Source organism: Oenanthe melanoleuca, chromosome Z, assembly GCF_029582105.1.
Source record: "Oenanthe melanoleuca isolate GR-GAL-2019-014 chromosome Z, OMel1.0, whole genome shotgun sequence".
In the NCBI taxonomy this organism is placed as follows: Eukaryota; Metazoa; Chordata; class Aves; order Passeriformes; family Muscicapidae; genus Oenanthe; species Oenanthe melanoleuca.
The window spans coordinates 31816647-31838667 of record NC_079362.1 but is presented as its reverse complement, the minus strand read 5'-3'; the positions used below and the strand labels follow the sequence as shown (position 1 = coordinate 31838667).

At 39.3% G+C, this 22021-nt stretch overlaps 1 protein-coding gene across 1 annotated transcript in view; it reads right to left on the bottom strand.

Annotated features, from left to right (window-relative positions):
* Positions 1-4035: 4035 nt before the first annotated feature.
* Positions 4036-22021, bottom strand: part of LOC130265046 (neuronal acetylcholine receptor subunit alpha-7-like) — a 59612-nt gene continuing 41626 nt past the window's right edge. Inside the window, 3 exon segments of the mRNA XM_056513813.1 lie at positions 4036-4755; positions 4757-5011; positions 10407-10516. Of these exon segments, the coding sequence (XP_056369788.1) occupies positions 4489-4755; positions 4757-5011; positions 10407-10516 (632 nt within the window). The 3' untranslated portion in view covers positions 4036-4488.

The following is a 22021-nucleotide window of genomic DNA, read 5'->3' as shown; positions in this document are numbered from 1 at the left end:
GGGAAGATCTTCATCAGTTTCTTCCATTAAAATAAAATCTACGGGGCAGTGTGCTGACAGCCTATGTAACAACTCAGAGGCTTCTGTTCACAAAATAAATTCTCTATGTGTTGAAGAACTAGCAAACTTTCTTTTCCAAAATTGTGTCTGTGACATGATCAAGATATTTTCAATATTAATATAACTGTGCCATGATTAGGACTTTGATTGCTAATAATGATCATGATTATCATCAGTAAAGTTTTTTTACTCATACTTAATCAGCTAGTTTTGCTTTGTCATATGAAAGGTGGGTTTTTCAAGTCATTGAGACTACTAGATTCATTTATATGCTAGATATTAACAAGGAGTAATAAATACATTAATAATTTATTAGGAAAACTGAATTTATTGTCTGTTATTGGAAGTCAATATTAAGCAGCTTTTGAAAGCACTTGAGACACAGACACTCTTTCAACCCTAAACTGAAACCTGGAGTTTTGTATGTTTCATGTCTTTTCTCCCTTATTCTGCCATCAAGAAAAAAAAAAAACCCAAAACAAAACAAACAAAAAAAAAACAACCAAACAAAAAAAAAAACCCTATAGACCCTTGTTTAGCATCCAATTCCAAACTGGGTATGTAATTCTGGAAAACCTTTCAGCCAGAGGATCACTGCTCAGCCCAACCTCTTAACCCAGATGTAACCTCATCAATAACAGAGTTCTAAATTTTTACTCCAAATTCTGCCAGGAGGAGTCTCACAAAAGGGAAGGCATTTCAGCCTTCAAACCCTAAATGTTTTGCCTTTACTATTTCTGTAGGGATTTCACAGTATTTGGGGATTTCTCAGTATTTGATATTCTTTTTGTCTAAAATATCAGATTAGTCCTGTTCTTCATTAACTTTCTTCTAATATATAGCATCCTCTTTTCCTAGCACTTGGTAATTCATAATAATGGGTTTAGATCATGATCCCCTACTTATTTATTGTCATCATGACTGAAAAGTTAATTTCAAATTAAAGAAGTATGCAACCTTACTGTAATATAGAAATACTTGATATTCACTGTTGGAAGTTATGCAGCTACATTTCTCATTCTGGCAAATAAATTAGAAAACTTGCAAGACAAAAATATTCTACCAAAACCAAAAAAACCCCACAAATTTTCATGTGTATATTTAGATATGTTAAGATAACTCATGAGTCAAAGTAAAGATTATGTTCAATTATATGAATAGTTCTTTATGTTTGATTAATAAACCAGGGCAGAAATTCTCATCTTATGCTGAACAGCTTCATAGCAGAAGCCTATTGTGCCTTCTGGGAAATAAGGTGCTCCTCAGCAAGATAAAGTACACAAGGACCTTTACTATCATGTTCTATGTTACCAGGGGACACCTGGTAGGGTGGTAAGGCCACCACTCCTTGTGTAACATTTCTGCAAGTGCCTGGATTTTGGCAAAGATGTTACAGGTTGGTTTCTTGTTGCCATTTAACCTTTGTGATCAGTTTGGGATTTCTTTCTTCTCTGGGAATTAAATCCACCATGGCACTAACTGGTGAGGCCATAAAAAGCTGTGAATCAGTACATATCAATCTTTCCAAGTGTACTGTAATTCTCAGGAAAATCTTAGATTGGTTCACACTTTATTCTGCAGTGTTTTCTACGTACAGTAACTATTTTTCTGTGCTGTCTTACACAGTTTTTTCTACAAACTTGGTGCATCATTATACCTTTCAGATGGCCAAGTGATAAGTGGATAGCAAACAGATCTGTCTCATTTGTGATCTGAAGAAGTAATCAGGAAGTAGTTTGAGTAGAGTGTAAATAGTTGTAAATTGCATACCACTTATATAATTTGAGTTTCAGGACATTTCTGTAAGAGGAAATCCAGCCTTGGCAATCTAACAGTATAAAGTCATGGCCTATAAATGTTTTGGTTTTTTTATTTCCACTGACTTTATATATGAAAAAATGCTATTTAAACTAATTTTTCACTGTGGCTTTCAGGTAGTTTCCATCCTCCTTCTGATCTTAATATCTATCCATCCAGTAAAAAACACTCTTATACAACAACTCATTTCATATATGGGAACATGATTTCCATTAGGAGGCTAAGTTATTGTGACTGTGTGCTTCAACATCAGCTTTTACCTTTTTTATCCTGTCACTGAAAATTGCTTTCAAAAATGCTTTTCAAGCAAAAATATTAGTGGTCCTTGAATAAGTGCTTCAAAGTTTATTTAATATCCTTCATCACAAATTGCAGAAATAGTTGGATATTTAGACTTTCAAGTAACAGAAAAATGAAATTAGTATTTGAGCTGCTGTCCAAGAGAAAAGCCTGGAATAACTAACTTAAAGCCCCAAAATAATTCTGCTCTTCATTGAAGTTTTTCTATTAGGAAAAACCCTCCTGACTCACATTTTGTATCTCAGCAAGGACAATTTTGTAAGCAGAAGCAGCAGAATGGGCAGGAGAAATAACCAGGTATGACGAGTTTTCTCCTGCAGGCTTGAAAAATGTTACTTAGAGCACTAGTGCTCCTATGAAGAAGAAGAGATCTCTCTGAAATACAGACAAAATTTCCAGTGGGGGATTGTACCATCAGCCACTGTTACCACTTGGAGCTGCATCTGGAGCTGAAGTAATCAGGAAAGTTAAGTGAAACATAAAAAGATCACTGTAGTCAGGACCCTCTTAGGTTCCCCTTAAAAAACAAACAAGCAAACAAACAAAACAAAACAAACAAAAACCAACCAAACAAAACCAACAACAACGACAACAAAAAAAAAAAAAAACAAAAACAAAAATAACCCACAAAACATTCCTTAGGTGCTTTTTTGAACATAACTCCAAGAAGTATGATAAATCCATGGTTGTGATGATCTAATCTTACTACTACAGAGGTTTCACATTAAAACAGTGAAGTCTCTGTTTAAAGCACATTATCACCACCTAATAAAGGCCATAGTGGAAAAGCTGAGAGACTTTTTCCTTGAAGAAATAGTAGCATATTTCTTCAATCTATAAAACTACCAGCTTCACCATCCATTTTAGATGGAAACATTTCCTGTTGAGTAAAATCATGATCATCTTTCTCTCCAACGGTGATGGGAAGGATCCATCATGCAAGTAGGGGAAGTGTTAATTTTTTATTCACCCTAGTAGAATAGGAATTTGAAAGTGTGACAGAGAAGAAAATAGGTTATTTTCTTCTAGTGAACTTTCACAGAAATGCTGTGTTACTCCAAAAAACAAAGGTGTCCACATCAGACTATGGTTTTTTGCAGCTCTGCTGTGATCAGTCAGGAGAATAAAATCATGCAGAGGTGTCATTCCTACCCACAGTACTGGGCAGAAAAAAAAGCTGCTACTGATAATAGTGCTCCCCCAATATATTCCAGGAAGTGGCATAATTCAGTTATGTTTTATTAACATATAGACATTATATTAGATACTATTTAGAGACAGAAAAACTATAATAAACATTGATACATTAAAACATAGCAAAATAAAATTAGTCTTTTATACACTCCTTTTAACAAAGCCTAGTGACCACATGGAAAGGAGACTGTATTAATAGAATTTTCAAAAAATACTACTTTAGTGGTATAGATTAGATAGGAAATATGAGCCAAATTAAATCTGTGGACCATTTCCTAGATATCATGGAGACACAAGGTTCTGCCCTAATTGCACAGAGTTATCATTAAGGTTAGCAGCTGTGCTCCAAGACAGCACTGGTATTTTAAATTAAGTAGAATTTCAAGGTGACAAACAGTTAAGCAAGCATTGTAAATTATATACGTGATTGTCATCAAGGAGAAAGAATTTTCTTTCCAATGTCACAACCAATATTTCCTAATTAAAAGAAAACAAAAGACCCAAAACAAAACAAACTGATTTTCTGGGAAAGATACTTTCATAACAAATTTACCAAGAAAAAAATCCAGTCATTGTTCTAGCTTGAGCTAATATGATGACAGTTTATTTTCGTAAATACAATATACAGCATCATGAGACTGTGGAGATACGTCTTCCAAATCTGAGAAGTGCATGTCACAGCCACACCAAACAGTAGTTATAAAACATAGACATACTGAAAACAACAAAAGTATGCAAAACTTATAGTCTTCAATGATAATTTAAATTAACAATATCCAAAAGTTCACAAATTCAAAGTAAGACATTGATACTAGTGTTAACTTGTAATAAATATATTGTAGTATTGTACTGTATTAAATTCTTGTCTATCACTTATCACAGATCATGACATAAGTATATGTGGCACTAATCTATGGAATAAGTAACAGAGTTCAATACATTTACTATTCAGTAACTACAATCACTAACATCAGGAATAATTATGTCCTGAAATTATTTTAATCCCCTTCTGTGTATGTTAGCACATGTAAGTACACTTCTCTATTTGAGTTAAATTATCTAGTAAAATTACTGGCAATTTTTACTTTTTGATTTCCATGCTCATCTTTGAAAACCTTATGCAAAATCCTTTGAAACAGCTTCTATAAAATTTGGAGCAGACATGAGTATTGTAAATGTGCAAATGATGGCAAAAAGGGTAAATGCAACCAGACATAATCTGTCTATGACAGCAGCTGCAAACTTCCACTCACTGCAGATCTCTTCACCCTCATCTTGTTTCCTGAACCGCATTGCTATGAACTGGACTTCCTCCAGGATCTTCACAATCACTGGAAGGGTATCCATTAAAGCTTTCTTCTGCACAAGCTCGATATCTTCTGCCTAAGGGGCAAGTCATCTTTGCACCCTTGCTGCCCAGGTCGTTCTGCTGTGGGCAGCACGGGCTCTCCACGGAGTGGTAGCTGTAGATGGTGTTGCCATTGCTGGACTGGTGCCCAGGAAGGACGTTCACCTCCAGGCTGCTCACACTCAGCTGGTGCTTGGAATAGCTGTATTTGCAAGAGAGGGGCTTTATGTTCTCCCCAGGTTTTTTCATCCGTAAAAACCAAGCACACCAATTCAGCAGGATGACACGGACCTGAAAGAGAGTTACCATGGCAGAAACACAGGAGATTCTTCAGCATTTTAAAAGTTTTTGAAACATTTTGTGACTATTATAGTTAGTCCGCACAGTCTCTTAGAAATACTGAAGGATTTATGTGTTCTTCAGCTATCTGCTTTCAAAATGCTTCTTTGAGGGTCTAGCTTTTTACCAAGGATAGCTCTTTATTGGATCTGCCTTGAATATAGGGGTATTCAATACCCAGTTAGCTTATAAAGCAGAAGATATGTAAAATCTTACTTTACAAAATGATTCTTGGAGACCCATCTTTATCATATACTCCCAGATCTCTGCAATTGAGCAGACAACACAGAATTGGCAGTATGGTTATAAAACATTTCTCAGATTGTAAGGACAGAGATACAGTTAAATACTTTCGTGAGCCAATGTGATTTTGCTGAAAAAAAAATCCCTATACCACAGATTCTAGAACATTTCCTATCCCTACTGCTATTGTTTACATCTAAATAAAAGACCTTGGTTGGGTTTTCATGGTTTTTTTGAAAGCTATTTTATACTTCCTTTGAGGAGTTCAACCACATAATACAGCAGGCTTTTTTCAAAAGAGTAAATCAATTGCATTTAGCAGTTCAAAATCTGAGTGTCACTATTAACTGCTGTCATTTCCCTGTGTGCTGGTGCATCACAAGATGCTCTAACGGGCACATGGCAGATTGTGCCTCATATGTTTCTTGTCAAGGTCATTAAGGGAACTAACTCTGGAGAATTCTGCATCCAGAATTCTTTTCTAGTGAACTGATCTTCAAATGTTTGGTCTGAAATCTGAGACTGCTAGAATTCCTACTGTTAACATTGTTAATTGCAAAAGGCAGGAAAAAGGCTGTGGATTCAGTAACAGTCTTGTGTGAAGAGCAGCATATTAAAACAGCAAAATCTTGTAATTATAAGATCCTCCAGGTGTTGTGCATATAAAACGGGTATTTACAATGTGCTTGAGGGGGACCCTCCATGCAGACAGATCTCTTTGATGACTTTATCATGCTGGCTGTAAGCCAAATAATCTGGCATCAAGGAGAGAACAGATGTGGCCTCTGGTTTCCTTTTTGAGCCCTGACTCACAAGGACTGCCTGTATAATCCTGCTCTTGTTACTTTGGTCATATTCGACTTGGGACTGCACTTTGCCTCCAAAGGTGTTTTAGCTGCAGGAAGAGTTGACTCCTGTGTTTGCACAATACAGATAGAGGAACAGGGAAATTACAGCTAGCCCTTTTGAGTTTCTGCTGTAATGACAAGCATAATTTCAGAAAGGAGGAAGCATTAATAACTACAGATAGGAGTAATAATAATAATGATAATAATGGTAATAATAATAATATTAATAATAGCCAAAACAAATGACCAGTGAAAGACAGTTAAACAATTTTTAAATTATGCAAGCGTGAGCTCTTCTAGGTCACAGCCCTGTACCATTTGCTGCAAGCCATTTTGCTTCTTTCTCACTAGTGAATTTTTTGTTCTTCATCATTGTCACTGGTTTTGGCTGGAATAGTGTGAACTTTTTTCCTAGTAGCTGGTACAGAATGGTATTTTAGATTCAGTACGAGAATAATGTTAATAAAACACTGATGTTTTGGTTGTTGGAAAGCAGTGCTTACCCTGAATGAAGGACTTTTCAGTTTCCTATGCTCTGCCAGTGAGCAGGTGTACATAATGCCACAAGGAAGCATGGCCAGGACAGCTCACCTGAACTAGCCAGAGGGATATTCCAAAAGGGTATAAAGTGTGGGGAGTTGGTTGGAGGCTGTCAATTGCTGCTCATCAATCAGCAGGTGGTGAGCAATTATACTGTGCATCAATTGTTTCTCTGGCATTTAATTACTCTCTCTTTCACCCTTGCTGTTATTATTATTTTTATTATTGTTATTCATTACTATAATTAATATTATTCATATTTTATATTGTATTCTATTTCAATTATTAAACTGTTCTTCTCTCAACCCACAATGTATTGGAGTTTTTTTTTCCTGATTCTCATCATCACAAGGGAAGGGAGCTGGGATATGAGCAAGTGGCTTTTGCGGGCACTTAGATGCTGGCTGGGTTTAAACTATGACAGTCCATGAAAGACTGTTTTCCATTATTCGTATTATTTTGCTATAAGTATTTCATTATTTCCCCCACAGTCACCACAAAAAAATAGTAACCTAGAGTGCTGTAGTCTAAAAAACTGATTCTACTTTTAATTGAACTTACTTAATTATAATGTGCTCAGACTGCTAATGGACATAAAATTAGACAACATGGAACAAAATAAAGATCTTAATTGCTAGCAATGTGTCAACAGTGTCAGTTGCAAAGTGGAGAGAGAAGCTAATTCTCTAGGACTACTGAAATTCCAAAACACTAAGTCAGACAAACTTTCTTATTAGAAAATGTTAATATGTCTGCCTTAATACTGGAAGGAAATGTGAGGATGAAAAAGCACTTTTATATAGGAATGCTGCTTTTTCTTTCAAGACAGAGTCTTTATTCCTTAGGGAAATTACATTTATAACTACAGTTAAACCTATTTCCCATAGAAAAATAAATACCCAGAAGACAGTAACACAGCCTTTAATTAGCTTGGATTTCAAATGTCCTATTTCCTTGAAAAAACAGACACTCAGGCATCAATCTGTTCTTTTCATACCAATTAATTTAAGACACAGCTGCGGCACAGAGGTTTTTGGAAAACAGGTGAGTATGATGATATGAATCTATACTCTCACCTGCATTGTCATATATGGATTTCTATGAAGGAAGTACACAGGTACAGCTATCTTCAGAGGTCAACAACCCTTCTGTGAGCTTCTCCTAGCTATAATTCAGTTGTAGTGCTAGCTTCCATCACAACCACCTGCTTGGCCTAGTCCAGAGCAGAGGGTCTCCAATTAAAGCTCCCTTGATAAGGGACCTCTGCACCTGAGAAGATCTGTGCATGTCCAGGTTTGAAGCATATCAAAAGATAAGCCTGAAACATAACAAACCTGATTTAGGCACAACAAAGAGCCAGAGTTCTCTTGCCTTTTCCCACAAGACCCCTTCTTCCCTCAGTGCTTGGTCTCTCCATATCTCTTTCCCATGCAACAATCTTGGCTGTCAGCAGAGAAAGGTCATTTGAGCTGTACTCCATACCTGATGTTATCCACTCCCAAACAGCTCCTTAACTGGGCCTTCTTTAGCGTTCTTTTCCATGCTAGCTCAGCAGACATTATCAAAAGCATCGATCAGCCAGCAGCTCTCATTTCTCAACTGAGCAGCCAAGCAAATGCCCTGACTGAACACCTTGGATTTAAATTCCTCTCTTGGAAAAGGCTGGTTTGTAAGTCATCAAAGATTAATAGAAAGGAAGGCACAATTCTAAGCAGTGGAATAAGGGAAGTGAACACCTACAGAGAGGATAAACACTAATAATAAACCTCTCTCTTGTGATGCAAAGTGCAAGAACAGCCCCCTTGAGAGATAGGCAGGGAAAATAAACTGCTCAACTGTAAATGGTTTAGAAAGCAGATGTCTTTAGGAAGTGCATTGATTCAAGTCTTCTGGGTCTGCAGAAGCTCCCACACATGCCCAATTGTCCAATGACTCCCCCTGCAACTGACTTCAGCAGAGAAATCCATTTAAGCAGGAGGTGAGAATAATCCTGTAACAATATCCAATTAATCAGGGTTAGAGTTTGCAATAAAGTGATAGCTGGCTCTGATAGGAAGAGGACATTATAGAAAGTAAGTAAATGGCAAGGGCAGTAGCTAGTACTTGAAAATGCAGAAAAACATAATGTAAAAAAATTTCTTCTTTCTTAAGTTACTTCTTCACTTCAGATTTTTTTTAACTGAGCCAAAGTCATTCAAGGTGTCTCTTTAAGAGATACCTGACATAGGTGGACAGGCAAAAGAGGAAAAAAACAAAACAAAACAAAATAACAACAAAATGAATAGAGAAGGACATGAATTCTAACAACTGAGCCTTGGCCATTTCTTGCAGAGTAAAAGTGCCTACTTTTGTGGGGTCAGCCTCTTCCCTACACACTTAGCATTCACTCTTTTCCTCTTGAGATCCCTCAGCCCTGTCAGCTTGTGTGGTCTACAGCTTTTACAGTCTATCATCTGCAGTTCCCAGTAATGCTTTCCACAGTTTTTGCTTCCTGATGGCATATTTTGTAATGTATGCCAGTTCAGCTGTCAGGCCACTGAACAAGGTTCCTCCTGGATGAGAAACTGCCGTACATTGTGTTTCCAGCCAAGAAAACAAGGGACTGGTAGAGAGCAAGAACTGACTTGCAGGGCCTGTGAGCAGGTCTAACATGAACCATTGTGTCTGGGCTCCTCAAAAAGCAATGAAATGGGTTGTTACACTGCTGAAGACTCTGTCCATGTAGACATCTGAAGAACGTTTCCCAGATTCGTGAGCTCAGATTCTGCCTACAGGAAAGTTCATCCAGAATTCACATTCTCTGCTGCCTTGAAAGTAAGATGTTTTTAATTGCACGTTGGGAAATAATTGTAAGTATGTTTAATTGTTATTGGACTTTAAAAAATAAATTGCATTGAAGCGGCAGTTTATTTTAGAGAGGAATTAGAAAGCAGTTCTGAACTTGGGCTGACATTGGTTACCATGTGATACTCAATTACCCAGCACATCAGGATAATCTTGTAGCATGACAAATGTGGTGAACAAGATATCAGGGGATATTGTACAACTGGACACCTACAAACAGGGTGGTAGATAGTTGACTGTGACTATCTGTATCTGCTTCTGCTTTTGTTCTTCTTCATTCTGTAAACTCAAGCATACCCTGCCTATTTTAAAATCCATAAGGAAAAAGACAGAGGGGGGAAAACCATCATTTTCTATGCAAAATGAGAATCTAAAGGAAACATTCTATTTGAAAGCCAGCTGACATTGATGCCAGACCTCACTGGGCTGACAAAGTCTGCTGCTGTAGAGAAAAGAGGGTCCACATGCTAATGCACTGGAAACAGATCAGATGGCAGCAGACAGACTGCCCAGTAGAGACTTAGTGTTTATTTAGCACATTCTGTCAGTACTGGTATCTGCTTGCAAAGTAGGTGCTGAATGAGATAACTTTGTCATGACTCAACCACTCCATCATAAGGTTGAAAAGAAAGGCCAAATAGGAGGAATTATCTTTAATGGAGAGTAAGACGAAGCGTTTTTAGTGGAAAAGCACATTTAGTATTCTTCTTTCCCCTTCAATTGCAAACATAAGGGTCAATTATGCTGTTTGTAACAGACTCTTCAGATTAATGGAGAAAAACTTCTGCCTCTCACAAGTTTACTGTAGCTTTTAGACAATTTCTTTTCTTTTAGTAGCAACCTCTTGAATATTTATCACCAAAGCTGCTTACCCATTTGGGCATCTTTCCTGCTTGGGGGTCATGATGGTGAAACTGCAGAACCAGCACTGTTACCACCACAGACAGACCAACGATGACCATGATGCTAGCGAAATATTGAGCTGCAAGCAAAACAAGGACTTGATTAAGGAGAGGGGAAATACAAGGAGCACATAACATTCCTTGGCTATGCCTCGAGATCTACATTTGAATAGCACTGCATCACATCTGAACACCCTCTTCTCTGGTCTGCTGCACTGGAGCATCTGAGGTGCTTATCTGCTCAGCTCCCTTCTCTCCTGTGAATGAAGGCCTAGAATACCCAAAAGTTGAAAACTGTTTGGTTTTTGTCCCTTAGGAGGAGTGCAGGGCCTCACAGAGAGAACACCTTTGTGCCTGCTGCCAGGACAGTGAGAAGTTGAGCTGACAACACCCACTGAACACCAGCATTCCCAGTCCTAGGCCTTCTGTGGTACTAGCAGAGAAGCTGGAGGGAGATGCTGTCCTCATGGTGCCTCTGGACCCCTCCAAAAAGTGTCACCCCTTCCCCGTGTTTGCCCCACTACTGCTCCCAGGTGGTTAGGCATATTCCTCATTACTCTTCTTAGCCCTCAAGACCATTTCTTCTAGTTCCTATGAAAGTACACTACAGACTCCTTGCTATATTTAAATCTTCTGTGCAGGAAAGAAACCAAGATCTTGAAAGCCAGAGCTGAGGCTTGAAGCCATATCTCCTAGCAGTACAGCTTCCTCATGCCAGGAGTGAAGTTGATGCGCTGGAGTGTAAAGCAGAATTACCCACAGGGGTAATGACATTTGAAGGTTTCAGTGGCAAAATACCAAGGAGCATTACTGTTGGCTGACATAATGGTGCAATGTGGGACAGCACATCACACTGCCCAGACTGCAGCCTTTTGCAGCCTCCAGCCCTCCCTCCTGCAGCTCAAACGAAAAGTAAAAAATTCAATCAAAGCTCCAAAGCAAGTTTTGTTCTGCCTGTGTTTCTTAATACCAAATCCCACCACTTCAGGAGCAAAAAGCTTGTCTAAATAATGATGTTCTAAGGTCTTCCTGAAAACAAGCCTGCAATTGCTTCAAGAGGTACGGTTTTTCATGACAAAATGAATTATGTATATAGATTAGAAGAATAGTCCCAAAGGGTGAGATGAATTTAAAGGTCTCTATTGCACTTATTCATAGAGAGGAGAGTCAACAGGCAGGCAGAAGCAGAGCAAACCAGGTTTCAGGGAAGCTGTTACATGCCCCATGTAATAGAAACACAGCAGTGTTGATATTGTTTGTTTAATTACTGCCATGAGTCACTAAATAACTTGCTTAAACTCTATGCACTTTGATGCCATCAGACTTCAAAGGACTGAAATGGTCCCTTTAAAATGGCTTTAGCTAAGCTTTTTCACATATCCTTGGAAAATTAGTCACGTGGTTAAACTTGGAAACAACCTACTAATATCTGACTCAAGATCCTAGCTAATGATGAGCAGAGGAATTGGAGCTCCCAGGTTTTTTTATGCTATAAGCCCAGAAAGAGATGTCAGTAAACTGCTGTGTAGATGTGCTAATAAATAGAAAACAGTTCTCTCCAGAACAGACTGAGAAAAAGAGGGGAGCCAGGGACCCATAAAGAAAGATATTTTACACTTTTGCTGGGTGGTAGGCAAAGAAGAGGCTGGAGCATTTTGAGGGGAGGAGTGGGGTGCTCCTGTACGAGGTACACTGAAGTCTTTAGTTGGAAAATAAGGATGGAGGACATAGTGCATGGTACTTGAGCCCTGTGTGTGAGGCAGTCAAATGTGTACTAGATATCTGTGAAATCTGGCAGCTAGACCTAGGTAGGTGCAGGTGCTGTATTTAGAGGGAAAGTTGCAAAGTCCTGGAAATGCCCAGAACTGCTCGAAGGCTGCAGTTTGCCAGGTCCTGAAGAGACAACAGTGAAAGTGAAGGAAAAAGATAGCAATGACTGTCATAGCTGCTGGTCTTTCACATCTCCAGCTGGAGACAGGATGAAGGCTGTTGCTTCCTTTTGTGTGATAGAGAAGATAGAACTAATAGCCATTGATCACAAAGGAATTACTAGATCACATGCCCATACATCTCCTTGATTGAAAATCTGACTGTCCTTACAATCTAGAACCAGGTAGGGATGGCCAAGAACCTGGGTTTAGACTCAGTGACCATTCCCCCATAAAGGAAGGAAAGGCCTCAGAATTCAGTGGGTATGTCCACAAGGCAAAACATTCATGGGTGTGAAATGATATCCTTACTTACTCAGCATTTTCTGATCTTTTCTTCCAGGGTTTAATCTTATATTCTGTCTTTCCTGGCAGCAGGAAAACAGTCTTACTGCAACAGAAGAACTGAGAAGGAAAACTCCTGTGCTGTCCTCCATGCAGCTCCTTAAAAGCATGGCCTAATCTTCCAGTCTGCTCATTTCTGCTCCTGGCAGTCTTTTGCCCTCAAACCAGCAAGATCAAACCCACCACTTGGTGACAGGTACAGCTGCTGTCCCTGTTCACTTTGTGAGGAGTCAATTCAGTTTTGTTATGCCTCAACAATGGTTGTCAGAGGCACATGGGGGAAAGGTTGCACATGTGCCACATCCAGGAGGCAGCCAGAAGAAGATGAAAGGCCTTGTCTCTAGGGTCACTTTTCCTGGCCACCAGTTCATGTCTCACATGGGAGGGGCAGTCAGCAGGGGAACACCGAAGATACTGTACCCCAGAGACACTATGCAGTCAGATGGCAAAAGGTCTCTTCTCTACCACTGGACTGCAGTGGGATATTGGACTGGGCCAGTGCTCTCCTGTCAGCAGGCACTCTTTGGGACAAGCTGGGGCATAGAAAGAAGCTGCATCATTAGCCATGAGTGCTCTATGGGGACTGTTCTATTCTTTGCCTTTTGTCTTTCTGGGGTTTCTTGAGTCTTACACTTTTGCTAGCCTTCTGGCTCTCCTGCCTTTGCTGGCTTTTACTCACCCTTACTGTCTGTCCTGCCTCCCTGACCAGCACCCTGCCTGCTGGTGGGAGTCCAGGGTGTTCCCCTGGCTTCCCTGGATGCCTTGAGACGCCCTGGGCAGGGGTCTCAGAGGCCTTGGCACAGTACCCAGGACCCCTGTGGACTGGATTTAAGCCCCGGGGAAAAATTACCGTCATTGCAGGAAGAATTACAAGTCACAAAAAGTAAGTAGAGTATAAATTAGATTGTTAGAAGGTAGAAAAGCAGATTTTTAGAAATGCGTATATTAGGGGGTTTAAAGCTAAGATGGAGGATTTTGGGCGTGGTATGTTTTTCTTTCTTCTTCTTCATGCCATCCATCTTTGGGCCAGGATGGCACCACTGGATTGGTTTGGGAGAAAGTTGGACAGTGTAATAAAGGTGTCATGTATTGGAAAGTAATTTGTAAACATTAGGTACGTAATTTATAGTATAAAAGATAAGTCCTGCCCCAAGGGCGGACAGTGTGCCTTGGATTGACTAGCTTGTCAGGACCTCTGTTAGTCAGAAAAAGAATTCTTTAGATAAGAAAGAATAAACAACCTTGGAAACCTCAGAAAACAGCTTCTGCTTTTCCTTCGGCGTTCAGGCCGGGAAGAACACAGACTCTAAACCACCAAATGTCCTGCTGTGAGTGATCTCAGGCATAAAGAGACCCCAATGGCAGTGACATCTGCTTGGTCCATGCATCCCTGCCTGAGCCCCTCGCATCCAACCCTGCCTGCCTCCGAACCAGCCCACCACCATGATCCCTGTTTTGACCCTGTCCAGGCTCCTGGCCCCTGCCTGATCCCACTCACCTTGTGTCTGGCCGCCCATCACCACAGGAGCCTTGAAAAGCAGCAGAGTGCACAGCCCTGCCTCAGGACATCTATGACCTCCAGTGGTAACACTCTCTTTTCCCTCTCTCTCCCTCCCCTCCCATTTTTCTTCCTCTTGCTCTGTCTTCTCTAGCCCTCTTTAGTAGACTAAATCCTTTTTATTTTGTCTATTCATTACCAATAAACAGTTCTCAGATACAATGGTTGCCTTGTTTGGCTTAATTTCGCTCCTGAGCATCCATTATTAAAAGAATTCCTTGCAGTTCCCCACAGTGGAACTCAACTATCACCTCTAGCATCCTCTCTGACTATGATTATAACTCGACCTTCTCCAGCAGCCCTGTGAGCAGAGAAGCCTTGCTGCTGAAAGGATCAAGCTACAATGCTCATTGATAATATGTCCCTTGGAGCCACAGGACTTCAATCTTCACTCATTCTACCCTACCCCCACACTGCTCTGAATTAGCAAACTCTATTTCTGGGTCTCCACTGATGTTGCTGAGCACAGAAATAGGATGCTCTCCTGTGAGGTGGGGCATGGGGAAGATAAGTAATGAGCTTTGGTCTCCCAAGCAACAGCCTTGACCTAGCCACCAAACCTTTTCTGGCAGTGTTTTAGGAACCATCCTGAATCCTATTTATTCCTTTAGTGCTTTGAAGCTGCTGCTCCCACAAAGTCCTACGGCTATGTGTCTGTTGGCAGAGGCAAAGGCAAATCTGATTCTACAAAGAAGCTCAGCCCCTTTTACTTAAACTGCAGGAGGAAAATGCTTAACAACTCCCACTAAACACCCCTCTGTGTCCTACTTGTAATTTCTAGTTACTAGATCAGCTTGCAATCTGTGACGATTCCCTTCATGTTGTATTTCACTAATTTTGTTTATATTGCACTGAGAAAAACTGGTTTGATCTGTACTCCCTTGCACCTTTTCTGTGGGAAGTGTTAGGAACAGCAATCCCAGATCAAGCTGCGTGTGAAATACCAGGGATCTGGTTGCTGGTAATTCATCTGCTCTGAGGCATAGCTTGGAAGTGACTGACATTCTGGAGACTGAAGTAGCTCATTTGCTCTCTGCCCTGGGTACTTACCACAGGTCAGAAAAATGCACCAGAAGACCTGTGTTTGGAGCCTCTCAATATCCCTAACTTACACAGCAACATTCCTCAGGAATACTGAGGATATTGTATTGGTCACTTCTAAATGGTCATCATAGGCTTTAAAACCTGTATCATGCTTTCTTCAGCAGAGGTGAGTGAATAAAACAGCTGGTTTGGATGCTTGATTGATCTTCAAGAAGTATGAAATATTTGCTCTTGTACAATTTATTTTCTTCCTTTTCTTTGCCAGAAGGCATTATGTAACATACTATCTGGACAGCACTTTTAACATCCAGGAGTTGTTATCATCTGTCCCAGGACAATCAGAAGATGATCAGGTGCTGTTGTCATAACAAACATGGACCTAATAAAACTACAGATAGTCAGAAGGTCTTCTAAAATGTCAATGAGAACAGTTACTCATTCTTTGCAGGCATATTCTGATGTCACCTGTATTAAAAGGATAGCAACAATGTGCAATTCATAATTTGAAGAGCATTCAATTCATTTTTGGATGTTTTGTGTCATTATCTGATGTTGGAGAAGCATTTTAGGATTATTTTAGAGATGTTCTGGAAGACATTTTGCTGAAGTGGGACTGGATTAACTTCAAGGACTGATGAGAGATGGCAAGCAAAACAGAATCCCTAAGATTAATGTTTTGCCTTGATTTTGTCACTGAACAGTGATATTATATATCATATTATATATTATATATTATATATTATATATTATATATTATATATTATATATTATATATTATATATTATATATTATATATTATATATTATATATTATATATTATATATTATATATTATATGTTATATGTTATATGTTATATATTACATATTATATATTTATTATATATTATATGTCATATGTCATATATCATATATCATATATCATATATCATATATCATATATCATATATCATATATCATATATCATATATCATATATCATATATCATATATCATACCCTATCATGCCAGAAGTTATTAATATTGTTAGCAAACTCAGATTTGTTAACATAGTCATTCACAAGAGAGACAGAGCATCTGCACTGTGACCAGTTACAGTGGTTGTGGTTCCTGTGAAACACCAAAGGAAGGAAGAAAGTATTGTGCTCAGGTATTCACACTGATCAAGATGAATGTTGGATGCCTCCCACTGGTGTTCCTGTTTCTATTCTATCTTTTCAGAAAACATCAGGTTTTGCATGGTAAATGAATAATTGGGTTAGAGTCATTCTAAGTCCAGTGATTTCAGTCATTCAGGGCTGAATGCTTTGTGCTTCTTGTGAGCTCAGAATGAGATATTCACTGCTCCTCCTTCTGGAAATGGTTCAGGTGAGAGAACTAATGTCTGTGGAGGTTAATGTAAACCTCAGATACCAGCAGAGGGGCTTCTAAGCATCCTTCTTTTCTCCTATTGTAGAGATCAGGCCTGGTGCTGGGCAGATGCTGTGACAGTCTACAAATGGCAATGGCAGAGTTACTCAGAGACCAAAAAATTAAAAGATAGAGAAGAAGGCCTCTTCATGACTTACTATTGTACACAGACAGCACAGAAATACAGAAGCAGACATATGATTATGGTACCTGTGTTTTGAAACTCTTCTCCTTCTATATTCTCCTGAAGAATAGAAGCGTGAGTTTGAAAAGTAAGACTGTTCTCTTATTTTGTTTGATTGTATTATTCTTTAAAGAAAAAGCATCCAAGACTCTTGGCTTTGGAAAAATCATCACTGATCATGGGGAATGAAACTGTAAGAGTTGCCTTGAATGAGAATTTCTGTTTCATAACAGAGATTGAGCAGGGTCTTGCTTCTGACAAGGTACCAGGCAGGACCACGAAAGGATTGGGGGGAAAAGCACTCCAAAAGCTCAAAAAGGGACAGAGTAAAGTGAGATAGCATCTGCTGAGAACACACTGAAAGATGATAAAAAATGTAATATGGATTAATCTAATTTTCTCTCTAGTCAAAACAACTAATGCCTTATGTTCATAACTTGAAACAATCTGTAACTCCAGAAGGTGACAAAGCACCACATTGCTTCCCTGTCCTAGTAATTTCCAGTCTCATTTGCTGCATGACTAAATGCAAGAAATCAACTCAAGCATCTTCTGCAGAAGTACTTAACTACAGTACAAAGTGTTCATGCTTACTGAAATGGCATAGGCATGGCAAGGAACAGCAAGGAGGGGACACAGCTGGAAAATATCATCATAATGGAGCCCCAAGCAGCAAGTAAGTTGTGATTTTCAAAAAAGCAGAGTGGAACTTAGCAAAATAAGACAGAGGAATGCAGTTTTGCTAACTGGAGATGGAGATAAATTTATTTTTATTGTGTTTTATTTGATACATCTAGCCAAAATGTCAAGCATCACGTGGACGTTAATCATAGGAAGTGCCAGTTCCTCATATTTATGAACTTCATGTTCCCCTTTCAAACATGGTGTACATACCAGCTTCCTGATGTTCCCCACTTTCTGCTATAAACTCCGTTTAAAGCAAAATACAGACTCTTGATCCAAAATCAGTGGTGTTATCTTGAAGAGAGTTGGTAGAAAATAAGGATTTGCAGCACTTTGGAATTACTTTGGCATGGAAAACAATCAGAAATTATTAACCACACAGCAGGAGGAGGGAAGTGCAAACAATGCCATGTGGCCCAAAAAAATTTGCGCCTCTGGAGGTGATACTGCAGGCAGGGGAAAAGAATAGTAAGGAAGATGTGCTGGTCAGGCTCCTCACTGGCTTGGCCTAAATTTTCCAGAGCTTTTGGAAAATGTCTGGCTTTTGGACCCGTCTGACTTAACATGGGCTGTGGATTGATCCATCTTTCTAAAAAAACTGGCTGACTTTGGTAGGAACTAAAATTACATTAGGAGAGGATTTTTTTTTAAGTCTATGAGCCCAAACTAGCAACTTATCCTGAGGCATTATTGAAGACTTTCCTACAGCAGTGCATGATAAATTTGATTCTAATCACTGCTTTATTTGGTACCACTGGATGTGGGACCACATGACCACCAAGTGTGTAATCTTCAGGATGTTCCAGCCAAAAGATAGTAATGAAAGGTAAGAGTGGTAGTTAGAAATATGTATTGACTTGGAGGAATTTGTTCCTTAGTTACTTCTTAATGCATGATTTCCTGGTCTTAATTATAAGGTTGCTTTTGGATAGAAAACACAATTTAATGAAACAGATCAGGGATATGAAGACTTTAAAGGCATTCAGGCATATGTCTATTGCCTAAGGGAGGAACTCATCCCTTCCTGAGAAATGGCCATATAACCATTACCAAAACCAGATCCTTGTCCACTATTATTTACCTAGAATAATATAATAATTTAGGTTTGAAAATACCTCTTATATAATTGGGTTCAATCCATTCACCTAACATGGATCACAATATCTTTATTTAAAAAAAAAAATTCCTTACAGTGCAGAGCTAAATACCTCAAATGTAGTTTTCAGATTAATTATCTAGTCCTTTAATTTCAAAAGGCAGAGCCTGATCTGCCTTACTATTAAAATAATAGTACTCATTAGTAACCCTATTTGTTTAATGCTGATTTAGTTGCTGAGCCAGGAAATCAACACCATGGGACATGGCTACATCTTCCTATGTAATGCACTGGATGAGTGCAATAACGGGGAGTGGAAGGTGCCTGAAATACACACGAAATTTCTGGCATTTATAATGAAAAACAAATCTGCATAATTACATAGGTTTTTAGAAGGAGAAAAAGAAACAATTGTCTTATACCTGAGCTGTATCACACAGACTTTATGATTTTACCCAGTGATTAGCACAGTCAGACCAGTAATTTAGTTGTGTAGCACATCTGGAGTTCTCTGCATTTCTGTACATACTTTCCTCAAGTAATGAACTCCAGTTTCCTACCTACATGGACTCTTGGTAAAAGTAACTTTAAAGAGAAAAATTACAAGTAAAATCATGACTGCAGCAAGACACATTTCCCACAAGGCATGATTAAACTACAGCAGGAAGGGTAAGTTTAGGACACAGTTGCCGCTGTATAGCCGTAGTCTGAAAGTCTTTTAGGAGCTACATTCTAGAGGTTTTAAGTGTCAGGAGGGACTTCCAGTACCCTTCAGAGGAGGAATCCTTGTTCATAAAGTTGATTTGTGCTGGATTCTAGCTAAACTGTTGTGTTTGTAGATGTCATAGAACTTCAACTCTTCGATATAAATGGTTGAGCTTATTGCTGTGCTATGGATGATTAACATTTTAAACAGAAACAGAGGCATCGTTCCCTGGTTCAGCCTTCTCCTTCCATTGGCATGTCTTTGAAGGACAGGATTCAACCTTTGAAGTATTGTGGTGTTTTTCTTTGCATAGATGTATGCTGTTGAAAACTAGGCTTTGAAAATAAATATTTTCCCCAAAAGGGAGTGTGTGCTAGACAAGGACAGGAGCTGACACGCTGCTGAACAAGGATTAGCTAGCTACTGATGTGAATGCAAACCCCAGGAAAGCTGAGTGAGAGCAGGGGACCCGCCTGTCCAATTGGAACTTTTCTTGGCACAGAAAGTGGATTGCTCACCTGTGTAAAGGAAAGCTCAAGAGCAGCAGGAGCAGAACAGTGCTGGTGCTCAAAGGTACCGATTCCTAGGCCAAGTCTTGTCACTCGCTCTTTACAGAAAAAGAAATTGACCTGTTTTTAACACATATTAACATGATAGTTGTTAGGCTACTAAGAAATGGGAATCTCTCATGTGGGAAAGTTGGATGTGTGGAGTAAGAGAGTCCCTGCTTTGGACAGCTTTATAAACAGACAGAGAACGCAGTAGCACATACCAAGGAAGAGGTGATCCACTTTGCAAAGGTACAAAAGAGCAACTGTCTTGTCCCACCTGCATCCTTCTGATTATTTAATCTGAGAGGTGCTTTGTTTGTTGTTAATATAATTTGAGGTTCCCCTTAACTATGAACTAATTACTCTCTAAGTACTCTAAGACATACATTATTATGTAAACATGTTCCAGTACACAAAAGCTAGTACTTTTCTTGGTGTCATATTACACCAGTTCTCCTTTGCTACCTCAAGAAAGACAGCAGCATGATATCTTCCCATATTATTAGAGTTCAGTAGTTAAAGCCAAGGTCAGAAGGAGAAGAAAGCACAGCATGTTAAGCATTAGTGGCTTTGAAACAGCAAAGGCTGTGCATGCAGATCCAGAGAGGTGTAGATGCATGTTTTGGTTTTTTTTTAAACATAGGCCCTAAGAATATAATGCAGATTTTTAAACACGGGAGTCACATTTTCAAAGTATCTCTGCATCCACTTGTATGAAGACCAGTAACAGTGACTCTTCATGAGATCAGAAAGGGATCTTTTTACTTCAAGATCAAATTATTTGCATCCTTCACAAACCACATGCTTTAGAAAATCTGTTTATTCCTGCAACTTGCTTCTAACCATGCTCATTCTTCAAAACTTGAATGAGCTTTCCAAATGTACTCCTTTTCCTCATATTAATTCTCAGGATTTTAACTGAACCAGAGATCACACTGAAAAACTGTGATCACGACCTGGCATATTCCATTCAGCAGCTGAAATATCCCATTTGGGATCACGTGTAAGGCCACTGTGAGGAAAAGATGATATGTTACTTTGTTAGAGGAAGGATACGATTTACAGAACTCGAGATCATGTAAAAGCACAGAATCCACTTGCTGAAAAAGGGCTGTTTGGGTGCAGAAACCAAATGGATAAGCAGTCTCCCTGCAAATCTGGAGTGGAGCAAGGAGTTAGGGGCAGGGTTTTAAACTAGAAATACTGTGAAAGGGAGATAACAACCCAAATGTAGAAGTAGCAGACAAGGGTGGAAAAAATGGTATTGAGTATTCAAGAGCAAGAAAGACATCAAGAATGGTGAAACAAGGTGGAGGACCTTGTCTCCAGAGTGAGCAATGCATTATGTCTGGGGAATATGCAGGACCAACTGAAACTCTGCACATAGTCAAGTAAAAATAATGCTGGAAAACTGAGATATTGAGAGACATTCCTCACTGTCAGAAGTTCTTCAGGAGAAGAAATTATGTGAAGGAGGCACTTGGATGGGGTGGGGGGGGGCCTTCTCTCTGTGTGGGAGTGCATAACAGACCATCCAAACTTCTTAAAACTACTCAGGAAAACCTCTGTACACAAACCCTCATTGCCACCAGGGCCTTTATCTACCCTGATGACTGCTGAAAAGGCAGCACATATATAACCAGGGGTGGTGCAGGGGTCCTTCACTAACAATGAAGAACTGTTTGGGAACAAAATGACAATCAGTGGCAACCTAAGCTGGAGTTACTGTGAAATAGTGAAGATCAGGACCATGAACTGAGTGAGGACTCAATGAATTAAGTAAGCAGAGCACAGACCTCCTCTGTGAACAGAGTTGTCATTTTTGGGGGGAACTAGTATGCCTACCAGAGAATGCTTCGAAGGATAAAGCAGGAGGGGAAAATTGAAAGGGCTTAAAGCACAGTGCCTCCAAATGCAAGAAACAGCACACCAGTAGATGAGTATGGTTAAACTGTGGCTTCAGTGCAGAAGAGACGGGGTTGTGGGAAGCAGAAACAGGTTCCAAAATGAAAATTTGGAAGTATTGTCATTATGGTTGGTGTCAGAAATGTTAAAACTCATTGAGACTAGAAAGGGAGTCAAG